This window comes from Muntiacus reevesi, chromosome 2 (genome assembly GCF_963930625.1).
Source record: "Muntiacus reevesi chromosome 2, mMunRee1.1, whole genome shotgun sequence".
Taxonomy (NCBI): Eukaryota; Metazoa; Chordata; class Mammalia; order Artiodactyla; family Cervidae; genus Muntiacus; species Muntiacus reevesi.
The window spans coordinates 62,802,275-62,818,107 of NC_089250.1; the positions used below are offsets into that span (position 1 = coordinate 62,802,275).

The window sequence follows — 15,833 nt, forward strand, 5'->3', positions numbered from 1 at the left end:
GACAGACATGACAGGCATCAGACAGTGGTAGAAAGATGGTAGAGGCAGAGGAAACTGCATGCCATTTTGGCAGCCAGTGTCTAAGCTGTCACTCCCGAAGCAAAGCCAGCTTCCTGGATGTGCAACCTCTGCGGTCACACAAGGCCTCGCACTTAAAAAGGCCCCCACTCTTGTTTTAATACTCTGCTGTCGTCATCTTGGAATTCATAATGTTTGTTAAACAAGGGGCCCTGAAATTTCATCTTGCCCTGGGCCTGCACATTATGTAGCAGGTCCTGCAAGATAAAGGCAGGGAAACCCGGCAGGACACTGTAGTCCAAACAGGCGATAATGAGAGGGAATAAATTAATCTTGTCATAACAGTCATACGGAAGCACACTGTTCCTTTCAACACCTACCTAGTTTTCCTCTGTTTAGATGTAGCAGTTTCCCCAATTGGAAAATATTTAGGTTGATTTTGATGTCTTGTGATTACAAAGAATGCTGCAATGAATAATTTTATACATTTGTCTGAGTACATATGCAAGGATTATCCATCCAGGATAAATTCTCCAAATGAGAATTGGTGAGTCAAAGGCACACTCTCATTTTCAAGGTTGAAAAGCATCACTAATTTGTGCTCCAAAGAGAACCTACCAATTTATATTCTTTCTCAAAGTACGTTCACCATGCCCTCTTTAACACTCTGTAATATTCAGCTTTTTGGCATTTGCAGTCTCACAGGTGAGAAAGCAACAGCTCATTGTTCCAATTTGCCTTTCTCTAGTTACAAATGAAGTTGGACTTTAAAAAGAAGAGCAAAAGTCCATGTTTCTGTTTACATGAAGCCCATTTATCCTTTGCCATTTCTAAACTGGGTAATGGATCCTTTTCTTATTGGTTTCTAAAGAGCTGTCTTATGTTAAGAATATTAATAATAAATATTTTACCTTTAGTTTATTGTTTTTTTCTTTTTATTTCTGATATTTTTTTGGCCATGCAAATCAAGGCCAGAAATTTTGAAACTGACCACCTAAGTAAACTGCTTTTGCTTCTACCATATCATAATATATTTATTTATTATTATTATTATTTTGGCTGTACCACTGATGGCATGTGAGTTCTTGGCTCCTGCCCAGGGATCAAATCCTTGCCATCTGCCTTGGAAGGGCGGAGTCTTAACCACTGGATCTCCAGGGAAGTCCCCATGTCATAATATAAATGGCCTCCTTTCAGGTAATGTCCTTTAGAGACTAATACACTTAGTTTTTCAAAAGTTCAACTTAAATTTACTTATTTATCTAGATAGAAGTTAGATAGAACAGTGAGCGGGTCTGAACATTCCTAGCTTTTTTTCTTTTTTTTTTAATTTAAGTGCTCCTAACTTTGTTTGTCTGTAACTAAGTTTGCTTTTCTGCCCCCTACCTCTGCAGGAGCTACACTTCGTACCTATTTTCCTTTGGAAGAAAGTGATAGTGTTAGTTGCTCAGTCATATCCAACTCTTTGCAAACCCATGGACTGTAGCCTGCCAGCCTCCTCCGTCCATGGAATTCTCCAGGTGAGAATACTGGAGTGGCTTACCATGCCTTTCTCCAGGGAATCTTCCTGCCGCAGGGATCAAACCCAGGTCTCCTGTATTGCAGGCAGATTCTTTACCATCTGAGCCACCAGGGAAGCCCATTTATTTATCTACTTGTTTATATTTGATGTGGACCATTTTTAAAGTCTTTATTGAATTTGTAATGATATTGATTCTGTTTTATGTTTTGACTTTTTGGCCTTGAGACATGTGGGATTGTAGCTCCCCAAGAACCCACACCCTATGCATTGGAAGGTGAAGTCTTAACCACTGGACTGCTAGGGAAGTCACTATATGTATGTTTTTTTAATAGATAATATATCTACATGATTAAAGAGTCATAGAGGTATACAGTGAAAATTTTCCTCTCACCATGTCCTCAAGCCACATAGTTCCTCTCTAGGAAGACAATCACTATTATCTGTGCCCTGGGTATTTTTTCATATTTTATTGTAAACAAGGGATTGAACATACACACACACATATATCCACACACACTCTTTTTTTCCCATTATACCCAGTATTCTGCACTTTGCTTCATCTAACATCTTATTTTGTAAATAATTTCCTAACATTTTATAAAGTACTTCTTCATTTTCTTAAATGACTGAGTGTGTTTTATTGAGTACACATCACTTTGAGGATGTTCCTAAGGGAAAAAATCTAAGTGGAAAATAACCCGGAGTCATTTGAGGCTGGATTCTGAGACAGAGGTAAGAGATTGAACCAGGACCTCTCTACATCTTGAGCAATCAGATCCTTTCCTTCCTCCATGCCTTCATCCCCGCTTTCTGCAAATTAAAACTTCACATACTCTTGTCATTGCTTATAACTTTTAAACACATGTGTGGTAATGTTCAGTGTATATTGCACGTGAAGCAATTAGTTTTAAACATATTACTTGGTTACGCTTATCTCAAATGCTATTTCTGTTGGAAGCCTTGTTGATCTGATTTTCCCCAGCCAGAGTGACCTCACCCCCTCTGAAATCTTAGAGGACGTTGTAACTTTTTGTGGTCATTTGACACAGCTTGTGCTCAAGGGCTTCCCAGGTGACACTAGTGGTAAAGAACCTGCCTGCCAATGCAGGAGATGTAAGAGACCTGTGTTCCATCCCTGGGTCAGGAAGATCTCCTGGAGGAGGGCATGGCAACCCACTCCAGTGTTCTTGCCTGGAGAATCCCATGGACAATGGAGGCTGACGGGCTACAATCCATGGGGCTGCAAAGAGCTGGACAGGACTGAGCGACTTTGCACGCACACATGCGTGCTCAAGGCTTAGTTGTTTTACCTGCAGACAGTCTCATTCACCATAGCACCTTTTGAAATAGTTGTTTAGTAATGTTTATAGAATTTTTGAGGTGATTAATGAATGTAAAAAGGAACAAGGCATTAAAGACACAAGCTTTAGTGTCAGACACTTGGGTTTTAGTCTTGCTTTTGCCATTTTCCAGGTGTATTATCAGGTAGATTGCTTCTCCTCTCATCTTTTCTTTGAATCTGCCTCACAGGCTAATTGTGAAGACTAAGTGACATAATGAAGATAAATTGCTTTGCACATAATAAGCCCTCATTAAATGTCAGCTGTTGAACTAGGAATTCAGAGGGAGGAGAGAAATAAGGACTTCCTGAGATGGATCATGCCCTCCAACCTCCCAGCTATACTTCCTTTCAGACTCAAAATCAGAACATCACTCTCCTCTATCCCTGTATTTTCTTTCTGTCTTTATCTTTTGTGTAAATTTGCCTAGTTTCAGGCCCAGGGCACTCCAGTACCAAGAGCAGCCCAGTGCTGCAGACTGTGGGGACCACTCCATAGTTTTCTTCTTTAGAAGAAGCTAGCATCTCTATACTGCAGTTGAGCTAACAAGTTACTTTCTTCCTACTCAGTGTTAAAGGGGAAAAATATTCAGTGACACTTGTTAAAGTGCTGTAGGGAAGACTTTATTCTTGGAGGGGGACTATTGCAATAGACATAGGGTCCACTGCAATGGAATTGTCCTGGGGGAGAGATATTAGGCTCAACTATGAATGCAGAATGGGCAGGTGGGAATTTGTAGGCAAAGAGCAGGGAATGGAAAATTACTAGACAATGCTGAGAAGAAATAGCAGGGGTAAGGGTATTCTGGTTAAACCAACTTAACAGGATTCCTGCTGAAGATTAGCCAGGGTGATTAGACATCACCTGAGGGATGGTGGAGGATGAGGGACCTGATGAGATATTGAGGGTGATCAGATATTGAGGGGAGGGGAGGCTTCTGGTTAAACTGACTTAGCTGGGTTCCTGCTAAAATTAGACATTTATGGGACTTCCCTGGTGGGCCCAGTAGTTAAAACTCCAAAGCTTCCAAAGCAGGGGGCAAGGGTTCAATCCCTGGTAGGGGAACTAAGATCCCACATGGCACATGGCATGGCCAAAAAATAAAAATAAATGAAATAGGGATTTCCCTCGCTGTCAAGTGGTTAAGACTGCGCTTCCAATGCTGGGGGATGCAATTTCAATCCCTGGTTGGGGAACTAAGATCCCACATGCTGTAATGCAACCAAAATATTTTTTTTTTAATTTCTAATGAAATAACAATATTAATAATAAAACAAGTTTTTTTTAAAAAAGAATTATTTTAAAAATAAAATTAGATGTTTATGAGGACATGTGCACAGATGGTCCAGGAAAGGATTTAGGAGCCTGACTCAAGTTTGGCCAAGCAAATTATCTTTATCACCAAATGGAAGGCATTCTGATATCTACAATGAGAAGCCAAGGTGATCTAGAAAAAAAAGAAAAAGTTCTATGGGAGAGAACACATAGAGCAGAGTCTCTTCAAACTTTAGGAACATTAGTGCAGTTCTCAACTTTTGTATCTTTGTTCCAACAGCCTTATAATCCATCTCCCTCTTATATCACCCACTTATATCAAAGACTAGTATGAGGAGAGCATCCAGCACAATGCTGGACAAAAGCAAGTAGCCAATAAGTACAAGTTCCCCTCTACTCTCTGCCACTCTGGCACCAAGCTTACACTCCTACAAATCCTCTTCTTCCCTCTATCTGTGGATGAAGTGTCCTGGCTCATAACCAGCTCTCCACTTGTATACTTGTATGTTCAAGGACGTAGCTTCAGCAATGCTCCCCCTCTCCTGCAGCATCAAATTTTCTCTCTCTTCTGGAGCATTCTCGGTCAGCATCTAAACATTATTTCTCCCATATTGAAAACAAACAAAAACAATTGACCCTCTTTTGACTTTACTTCCTTCTCCAGCTGCCACATGTTCTCCTTCCCTTTGTAGCAAAGCTTGAAAAAGGTATATATACACACTCAACATTTTCAATTCCTCTTCTATTCTCTTGAACTTACTCCAAATCAGATTTTCATCCCTTACATGCCCCAAAATTGCTCTTCTCAAGATCACTGACTCCTCCACATCAGTTAATACAATGACCATTTTTTATTGCATATTGTTTTTCATATTCTGTTCCATTATGGCTAATTACAGGATATAGGACATAGTTCCTCATGCTATACAGTAGGTTGTTGTTTATCCATTCTATGTATAAGAGTTTGCATCTGCTAATCCCCAACTCCCAATCATCCCTCCCCTACATCCCTCCCTGCTGATTATCACAAATCTGTTCTCTATGTCTATGAGTCTGTTTCTGCTTTGTAAAGAAGTTCATTTGTGTCCTACTTTAGATTTCACATATAAGTGATGTCATATAGTATTTGTCTTTCTCTTTTAGACTTACTTCACTTAGTATGATAATCTCTAGGTCCATCCATGTTGCTGCCCAAACCATTATTTCATTCTTTTTATGGCTGAGCAGTATTTCATTCTATGTGTGTACCACATCTTCTTTAACCATTCACCTACTAATGGACATTTAATTTACTTCCATGTCGAATGACTATTTCTTAATCTGCATATGATTAGATCTCTAAGCAACATGTAACACAGTTGTTTATTCTCTCTTTCTTAAAATGTTTACCTCCAGAATTTCTCACTCTCCTGGGTTTCTTCTTTTTCTTCTTCCTTTTCAGTGTCTTTTGTCGATTCCCCTTCACTTTGCTGTTGTTCGGTTGCTATGTCGTGTCCAACTCTTTGGAACTCCATGGACTGCAGCACGCCAGGCTCCCCTGTCCTTCACTATCTCCTGGAGTTTGCTCAAATTCATGTTCATTGAGTCGGTAATGCTATCTAACCATCTCATCCTCTGCCACCTCCTTCTCCTTTTACTTTCATATTTCCCAACATCAGGAAGTACTGATGTTGAAGCTGAAACTCCAATACTTTGGCCAGCTGATACAAAGAGCTGACTCATTTGAAAAGACCCTGATGCTGGGAAAGATTCAAGGCAGGAGGAGAAGGGGACGACAGAGGATGAGATGGTTGGATGGCATCACTGACTCAATGGACATGAGTTTGGGTAGGCTCCGGGTGTTGGTGATGGACAGGGAGGCCTAGCGTGCTACAGCTCATGGAGTCACAAGGAGTTGGAAACAACTGAGTGACTGAACTGAACTGAACTGAAGCGTCTTTTTCAATGAGCAGGCTCCTTGTAGCAGGTGGCCAAAGTATTGGAGCTTCAGCTTTAGCATCCGTCCTTTCAATGAATATTCAGGGTTGATTTCCTTTAGGATTGACTGGTTTGATCTTCTTGCAGTCCAAGGCACTCTCACAAGTCTTCTTCAGCAGCACAGTTTGAAAGCATCAATTCTTCAGTGCTCAGCCTTCTTTATGGTCCAACTCTCACATCTGTACATGACTACTAGAAAACATACAGCTTTGACTAGATGGACCTTTGTTGGAAAAGTAATGTCTCTGCCTTTTAACATGCTGTCTAGGTTTGTCATATCTTTCCTTCCAAGGAGCAAGCATCTTTTAATTTCATGGCTGCAGTCACCGACCGCAGTGATTTGGGGATTGAAGCACTAGAACACTTTTCTTTTTCACCTTCACTCATCTCCTGAGTAATTTCGTCTGGTCCCTCAGTTTTTAAATATTATCTTTATTCTGAGAACCTCCAAATTCTTTTTCCCCTCTAGACCTCTCTCCTGAAGTCAGACCCACACTTGAAACAGCCTACCTGCCTGTCACATCCATTCAGGAGTTAACAGGCACTTCCCACTTAACATGTCCAAAACCAAGCTCTTGATATTTATCTTCCAACCCATCCCTTTTGCAGTCTTATTTGTGTCAAATAATGGCAGCCCCATTCTCCTAGTTACTCCATAACCTAGTTACTCAAACTCAAAATGGTTGGCTCTTAACTTTTTTTTTTTTTTGCTCTTAACTTTTTATGATACCTCATATCCAATCTTCTGTACATTTGGTCAACTTTACAAAATTTCTGGAGAATCTAGCTACATCCAACAACCCCACTTGGACTCTGGTTCAAACCACCATGCTCTTGTACTTGATGAATTGCTGTGATAATCTCATTTCCAGCCTTTCTGCTTATAACCTTCCACTTGTCCTCAGTAGTAACCAAAGTGCTTCTTTGGTTCTTACCTTCTTTAAAGATGTTAGAAGATGTTTCTTCAATTCTCAAAAGTTTTTATTGTTTTTTTTTTTTTTTTTTTCTTTCTCAGGGAGAGCACCCCTTCCCTCCCTAACCCTCACTTTCTAAAACCCTCACCCTTCTTCCACTCCAATCACACTGGTCTCCAAGATATTCCTCAAACCTTGGAGGCATACTCTTGACCCAGAATTTTTTCACTTACTATTTCCCCTCCTGAGTTCATTTCTCTCAGATGATGGCATGGTCCACTGTCTTTCTGTTCCTTCAGGTTTTTACTGAAAACACACCTTCTTACTGAGGTTTTCCCTGGCTATCCTATCCAAAATTACACACACACACACACCTTTCAGCTTTCATATCCTGGTATCCTGCTTTTCTCAATAGCTATTACCAACATATAGTACTATATATATATTGATTATTTGGTTTGTGTTCTGTTACACCCGATATAACATAAGTTCCATGAAAACAGGGAATTTGATTTGATTTGCTGACTGCCCTATTCCAGCACCTAGAATTGTTGTTGTCTTAGCCAGTAAGTTGTGTCCAACTCTTTTGCGACCCCATGGACTGTAGCCCACCAGGCTCCTCTGTCCATGGGATTTCCCAGCAAGAATACTGGAGTGGGTTGTCATTTCCTTCTCCAGGGGATCTCCCTGACCCAGAGTTTGAAGCCAGTTCTCCTGCACTGCAGGCAGATTCTTTATTGATAAGCCACCAGGGAAGCCCAGCACCTAGTCTAGTGCCAGGCGTAGAGTAGGTGTTGAATAAATACCTGTTGAACTATTTGTTGAAATATTATCATGTCATTCTTTTATTGAAAACCCTTCAGTGATGACCTACTACCTAGAACAAGGTTCTCAAACATTTTGGTCTCAAGATTGCCTTTAGGGAGGCGGACTATACAGCCATGGCCAAGATTAAGGCTCGAGACCTTCGAGGCAAGAATAAGGAGGAACTGCTGAAACAGCTGGAGGACCTGAAGGTGGAACTGTCCCAGCTGCACGTGGCTAAAGTGACAGGCGGCGTGGCTTCCAAACTCTCCAAGATCCGAGTGGTTCGTAAATCCATCGCCCGTGTACTGACCGTCATTAACCAGACTCAGAAAGAGAACCTCAGGAAATTCTATAAGGGCAAGAAGTATAAGCCCTGGATCTGCGGCCCAAGAGAACACGTGCCATGCGCCGTCGGCTCAACAAGCACGAAGAGAACCTGAAGACCAAGAAGCAGCAGCGAAGGAGCGGCTGTACCCCCTCCGACAGTACGCAGTCAGGGCCTGAGCTTCCAGCTGTCAATAAAACACACAGACCACTGGGAAAAGAAAAAAAGATTGCCTTTATATTCTTAAAAATTATTGAGGACTCCAAAGAGCTTCCTTCATGTAGATTACATCTATTGACAATTACCACCCTAGCAATCAAAGCTTTAAAAATATTTACAGGGAATTCCCTGGTGGTCCAGTGGTTAAGAATTTGCCTGCCAATGCAGGGGACATGGGTTCAACCTCTGGCCTGGGAAGATCCCTTATTCCATGGAGCAACTAAGCCCGTGTACCACAACTGCTAAGCCCACATGCTGCAACTACTGAAGCCCGTGTACCTAGAGCCCGTGTACCTAGAGCCTGCGTACCACAACAAACAGTAGCCCTGGCTCCCCCGGCAACAGAGCAACAAAGACCCAATGCAGCAAACTATAAATAGTAAATGAGTAAAATTTTTAAAAACAGAAATATTTACACAGTAATTCATTTAAAATAATAATATCTTACAGTCTTGAAAACCTGTTAAATCTGACTTAAAGAAGATAGTTGCCTTCTCATGCCTACGTCTGCAGTCTGTTGTGACATGTCAGGAGGCCTCTGGACAACCACACAGTCCACTCATAAGAAAATTAGAGCTAAAAAGAAAAATAACATCTTACTATTATTAGGAAAATAATTCTGATCTTTCAGACCCACCCAAGGGTCAGGACCACATTTTGAAAATTACTGGTTTAGAATGTGAAGTCCCAAATCCTTAGCACATGGACTTTCCTGGCGGTTCAGTGCAGTGAGCTTCCACTGCAGGGGGCATGGGTTCAATCTCTGGTCAGGGAACTAAGATCCCACATGCTGCAGGGTGCAGTCAAAATAAATAAATAAATAAAGTTGTATTTATAATTTTTTTTTATCCTTAGCATGGCGTTCATGTATCTCTACACTTTTGTGTATACAGTTCACTTCCCACTCTACCCAGCATATCCCTACTGGTCATTCAAGGCCCATCTCACCGCCTGTCATCTCTAGACATTTGTTCTTTCCTCTCTACTCCCAAAATATATTTCTTCTCCCTCTTATATAGCACATACTATTTTATCTTCTTGGTGTCTATTATTTATGTATCTATCCCAAACTTACTATGTTTCTAGAGGAAGCAATTATAACTTAATCTCCTTTATGTCCCCCACCCCAGCTAACACCCAAATAATATCTCAGAAATATTTGTTGAACAAAAAATTAAGAGAGGAGGTAAAGGAGAGGGTTCCAGTTTCCGTATAGGGGCTCTAGCACTGATTAAAATAATGCCTCTTGATAAGGTTATCAATATCTAACTTGTTCCTAACATCTGCTCAATTAACTGTTTAGTTTACAAAGTGAATCCCAAGCATTTATGTTGTCCTCCACATGAAGTGGAGAGGGCAGGATCATTAGTTTTGCTTTATAAATGTGGAAACCAAGGCTCAAAGAGATGAAATGACTTGCCCAAAGATGCACAACAAATTAGTGACAGCCAATACTGAATCCAGGTTTCTGACTCTAAGTCCAGTGCTTTTTCCATGAAGAGGGGAAAAGAGAAGTCAGCACTCTAGTGATCGCATCTTAGAGTGTTACTCTGAAGCCTGCTAAACCTCCTTGTGGGCTGGCTTCACAAAGCTCTCTAGACCTTTCCTACTAGGGACCTACCTTAGGGTTACATTTTATAAGCATCCAGCCTCTTCCTTCTTTATCACCAATTACCTACTGCCACTCATGTCCACCACCCTTGGTAGCTGGCTCATGGACCACTTGAGCCCTACATTCTCATTTGCATTTCAATGAGCATTTGGCCTTACGAATAAGGAGATGAATAAGACAGATCTTGTCCTTAGCCTCTCAGTCCAGTCTGTTTCCTTTCACTCCTTGAATGTGCTTTTTACTCCTTCTGAAATGTACCTACTCCCAAATCTTCTAACTTTGAGCGGTCTTTCCTCAGTGTTTCCATAAGAGTTTGTTCTCATCTCTGTTGTAATTTGTCACATAACCAAGATGACTTGCTTATGTCTATCTCCCTCCTATGCTATGAGCTGTTTAAGCAAATGGTGTGGATGCAGTCTTCCAACTCTGTGATCTCCCTGACACTGCCAATACCTCTCTCTTGCTTTGAAATCCTTCTTTCCCTTCCTTGGTGGCTCAGATGGTAAAGAACTCACCTGCATTGCAGGAGACCCGGGTTTGATCGCTGAATCGGGAAGATCCCCTGGAGAAGGGAATGGCAACCCACTCCAGTATTCTTGCCTGGAGAATTCCATGGACAGAGGAGGCTAGCAGGCTACAGTCCATGGGGTTGCAAAGAGTTGGACATGACTGAGCAACTAACACATATGTATTTCACAACCCTGATTCCTCAGTCTTTTCTCTTTTCTACTCCTATCCTTCAGATTCAACTATCATACTAACCTGGATGTTTCCAAAATATCTATTCTCCGCCCTCCTCTGAACTCATTGCTGTACCCATCTCAGGGGTCACCTCAACCACAGCAAGCCTAAAACCAAACTCCTTGTTGATTCCGTCAAGCCTGTTCCTCCTTATGACAAGTCTGCAAAGATCTCATCACCCATTTTTCTGGGTTTGCCATTACTCCAAACTTCTGTCCTTCTCTCCTTTGTTCAGTATGTCTTAAATTTCTTTTTTTATGGCCCCATTCTAAAAGAAAAAAAAAAAAAAAAGAGTTATGCAACCAGATTGCTTTGGCTCTGCCACTTATGAAACATGGTTAAAGATACAAAACATTAAACACATACACAAAACATTAAAGGGCTTAACCCAGTACTTGATACGTGGTTCAGTTCAGTTCAGTTCAGTCGCTCAGTCGTGTCCGACTCTTTGCGATCCCATGAATCGCAGCACGCCAGGCCTCCCTGTCCATCACCAACTCTCGGAGTTTACTCAAACTCGGGTACATGGTAGGCATTCAAAAAGTGCTAATTCTGTCTGTTACCATCATTTCCTTGTATCTAGACAGTTCCAGTAATCTCCCAACTAATCTCTCTGCCTCCTCTGGGATGGGAACTAATATTCAACACCTACTAGGTGCCAAGCACTTCATCCTTACGGCAACGTTATGCAGCAATATCAGCATCATTTTATAAAAATGGAACAGAGTCAAGATCTGAACATAGATCTGACTCCAAAGCCTGACACTTCCAAATTACAGGTAACCATAAAACACCATTTTCCACACACCATCCTGCTCAAAAAAGCCTTCAATCACCATCATTCCCATTGCCCTTCAGAATATAATCCATTTCCCTAGGATTTACAGTCTTGGACTATTTCCCTACTTCCCAGCACTTTCCTATGGGAAAACCCTGTGCTTCAGAGAAACAGATCTACTGGCCCAACCACATCTTGTACACCCTCACCTTCATGCCCAATATCCTGCCTTCTCCATTCCCCTTCCCTGGTCTAAATCTGGCCTTTCCTTCAAGGCTTAGTCAGAGTCGCCCACCTGACCCCAATAATGCCTGTCCTGACTTCACCCCCCCCCCATATAGTCCCCTTTGATCCCTGGAGCAGCTGCATGTATGCTTTTTGACATTTTGTTTGCCGCCCAGTTATGTTTTCTCACCAAACAATAAATCTCTACACTTCAGGGAATCAGCCTCTTTTTCTTTTTCTTCTAATCCCAAGTAGCCCAGAGCCCTACATATATATATAGAAAGTGTTCGATAAATACGTGTGGTTTTGGATGAAAGATGTCTGGTTGATGTCTCTGGCTCTGGGAGTGAGAGAATGAGCTTCACTTTACTGTCACCTAAAATCTCCAGGTCTACCCCTGAAAGGCTCCTCGGGTTTATTCTTTGGTCTCTCACCCTCCCTGCCCTCCCTTCTCCCCTGCCTCCCTCTCAGACCCTCTTCTCCAGGGCTATTTCTTCAGCTCGTCCCCTCCAACCTCACCATGACCCCAGGGCGCGCCTCACTCCCCTCTGCCAGACCCAGACCCCCGCCTGCAGTGTCACCCCCGCCTCATCTCAGACCCTCTCCCCCAAAACTATGTCTTTGGCTTCGGACCCCCAATCCCAGATATCCTCCCTCAGCGCCGTGGCGCGGTTGTGTTTCCAGGATTATTTATTTAGCTTCTTCCCCCTCCCACAGGGCTGCCCCTCGGGCCCCCTCCTCCAGTTCCATCTCTTTGGACCCTGCCTCCGGAGCTGTTCTTTTGGCCTCTGCGACCCGCACCCAGAGCCACTCCTCGGCTCGCGTCCCGAGGCTGGTCCGGAGCCGGCGGCCCCGCGGGTCCCGCCTGGGTGCTGCCCCCGCGCCCCTGGCCGCCCCCCGCCGGGGCGGGGCGCGCGGAGGCGGGGGCGCGCTGGCGGCCGAGGCGGCGGCGGCGGCGGAGACAGGCGGGCCGGGCGCGTGTCCGCGGCGCGGTGACTCGGCGGCTCCGCAGCGGCTGCAGCGGGAGGACCCGGCCGGAGCCGGCGCCGCCGCCGCCATCGCAGCCGGGCGGCCGGGCCCCGCCGCCGGGATGCCGAAGAGCCGGGGCGGCCGCGCCGCGCCGGGGCCGCCGCCGCCGCTGGGCCTGGCCCCGCGCTGCAGCCGCTGGCGGGCCCCGGGGCGGCTGCTGCTGCTGCTGCCCGCGCTCTGCTGCCTCCCGGGCGCCGCGCGGGCGGCGGCGGCGGCGGCGGCGGCGGCGGGGGCCGGGGACCCGGCGGCGCGGGCGGCCGAGGCGGAGGCGCCCTTCGCCGGGCAGGTGGGGCTGGCGCGCCGGGCCGGGTTGCGGGCTCGGGGCTTCCGGGCAGGGCGGGGGGCGGCGCCGGGGCCGGGGGCGCGGAGGTGGCGCGCCGGGGGGTCGGCGCCTGGGGTCCGGGCTAGCGACCCAGGGCGGGGGCCGGGGAGGGCCGCGCAGGCCCGCGGGGCCCGGAGCCTCTTCAGCACCGCGGACAGGGGCAGCGGGCGGGGGCGGAGCGGGAAGGGTCGGGATTGTTGTGGCGGCGGTGGGGTGTGTGGCCTGCATGACTATGTGTGAGGGAAACCGTACAACGCCTGGGAGTAAATAGTAAGCGCAGCCAGTCTGTTGTGGGTTGGGAGAAGAAACCGAGGATGTTCGAGCTGGAGACGGGAAGGTTGGGGGGAGGGGGGTGGCGGGGGACCGGAGAAGGACTCGATCACTGTCTTCCTATCTGAAGGGCTGTCACGTGGAGGAAGGATAGACTTGCTCTGCGTGGCCCCACAGAACAGAACTAGGGCCCACAGGGGCGGGGGTAAGGGTTTCAAGAAGGCAGATTTCGCTCAATACAGGAACAAGTTTGTAACAATCGGAGCTGCTCAACCAGCTTGGGAGGCGATGAGCTGCTCATCACAGACATGTGCAAGCAAAATCTCCAGGAAGGGATTGGATGGATGCATGCATAATACCTGCATGGATACAAGCATAATAATAACAATCATGCCAGCTAGCGTTTACTGTGCACTCACTATGTACCAGGCCTGGTACTAAGTTTTACAAGAATTATCTTGTTTAAGCCTTGAAACTAGGAGATAATTTCATTTTACAGATGAGGATATAGACCCGGAGAACTAAGTAACTTCCCCAAGGTCACACAGCTAGTGAGTGATGAAGTTGGTATTCTAACCTAGACAGGCTGACTCTAGCCTTCACATATTTAACCATGATATTATCCTGTGTCACGTAAGTCAGGGCAGGGGCATTGGACTAGGTAATTTCTTTGGTCTCTTCAAACCTATAGCAATTCTGATAAGTGATGTTGAGACAGTGGGTTTGGGGGTGGGGTGGGGTGGTGTTTGTTTTTTGTTGAAGAATACCAGAGTAAATTGCCTCACTTATCATAAGAGATGGAGTGTGTTTGTTGAAGCAGTCTGTTCAGAAGAATCTGCCAGAACAAGGATTCGTAACTGGGCATCTGAGTCTGAAATCTTGTATAAAATTGTGTTTGCATGTGCAAATGTGTTTTTCTTGGAGAGAATCCCTAGATTTCTTCAGACTGTGAAAGGGGTATATGATTCCCCCAAATCAAAGTGTGTGGAAAGTCTCTAGTCTTGCTGGTAGTTTTCTTCCAAAGGCCTTATTATTGCTGTTGACTTTGAGTGAAAACTTTCCTTAGCCTGTTTGTGTTTTCAGCTTTATTTCATCTCAAAGTGATGCATTTCATGAGTTTATACCCTATAAAAAGTAGAGTTCCTTTAGTCTTCCCTGGTGCACAGGGTAAGATGGAAAGACCCCAGCCTGGGATTTAGGAGGCCTGGGCTTTTAATCCTACCATGGTTTCTGTGACCTTGGCCATTTTCTTCCTGAACTTTACCACCTCTAATACAAAAAGAGAGGGGCTTCCCCGGTGGCTCAGCGGTAAGGCATCTGCCTGCAATGTAGGAGAGGTGCCAGGAGCCGAGGGTTTGATCCCTGGGTCAGGAAGATCCCCTGGAGAAGGAAATGACAACCCACTCCAGTATTCTTACCTGGAAAATCCCAAGGACAGAGGAGCCTGGTGGGCTACAGTCCATCGGGCTACAAAGAGTCCAGACATGACTTAGCAACTCAACAACAACAGTACAAAGAGATGGAGGTAAATGATGACAACTTTGAAACCCTTTTATTACTGTGATATTTCAAGCATTAAGAGCAAGCTCTTTCATTGAAAATGTTAGGATCTGAAGAGAGAGTAGTGCTACCTACTTTTTTTTTATCAGTTTTATAAAGGCTTTGATTATTCCACCTCTCTTAGCCTTTGTTTTTTCATACTTAAGTTTCCCCCTTACAACAGATCACCTCTAGAATAGCCACATTCATTCTCTGAGTCATTTTAGTTGCCCTTTTCTAGCTATCCTTGGGCCATAACTTTCAATAGATGTCAACCTGACCATTGTCCCCAGATATGGGAACTTCTCATCTTATACAATAGAGAATGATTTCCTCTTTGGTTTTTAGGTCCCTTCCCACTTCTGTGCATCATTTTGTCAGCCTTCCTGACCCCAACATGTTAGGACACTGCCTTTAGGAGACAATCTGCAGCACCTCCCTGATCCCCTTCCTGGGCCAAAACTGATAGTCTGGAACACAACACCCTATCCGTGGATTATTCTTACCAGAGCACATTGTTACCTTACATTTCCCCAGGGTGACGTTTATCTGCCATTTGCATCCCACTCAGTACCTTCCTTCAGCGCACGCTCTCTCTCTCTCTCTCCTTTGGCAGAGCATGCCCCTACCTGAAAGGGCTTAACACGATCTGCAGTCCTGAAATTTTCACTTTGCTCTACTTCTTCTGGATCACTTATAAAAAATTTAAATCAGACAAGTCCTGGCATGGCCTCTTGGGGCCCCCTGCATTTTTAATCTCCCTTCATTTAGAGACGTGACCAGCTCCATCTATTTATTTGTATCCACCTGTTTATTTCTTGCCTTCTATTCTACTGTTGTTTCTTTTCTTCTACTGTTTTCTATCTCTCTCTGAGTTCTCAGGCCTTGGTTTAAAAAAAAAATCACCCTCAATTTCACAA

At 44.6% G+C, this 15,833-nt stretch overlaps 1 protein-coding gene and 1 pseudogene across 1 annotated transcript in view; both read left to right on the forward strand.

The window, feature by feature from the left end:
* The first annotated feature begins 7,974 nt into the window (after positions 1–7,974).
* On the forward strand, positions 7,975–8,765 carry LOC136157987 (large ribosomal subunit protein uL29 pseudogene; annotated as a pseudogene).
* A 4,078-nt stretch (positions 8,766–12,843) lies between these two features.
* MMP24 (matrix metallopeptidase 24) overlaps positions 12,844–15,833 on the forward strand; it is a 52,141-nt gene continuing 49,151 nt past the window's right edge. The window contains exon 1 of the mRNA XM_065921876.1: positions 12,844–13,068. Within this exon, the coding sequence (XP_065777948.1) occupies positions 12,844–13,068 (225 nt within the window). The remainder of the gene's footprint in view (positions 13,069–15,833) is intronic.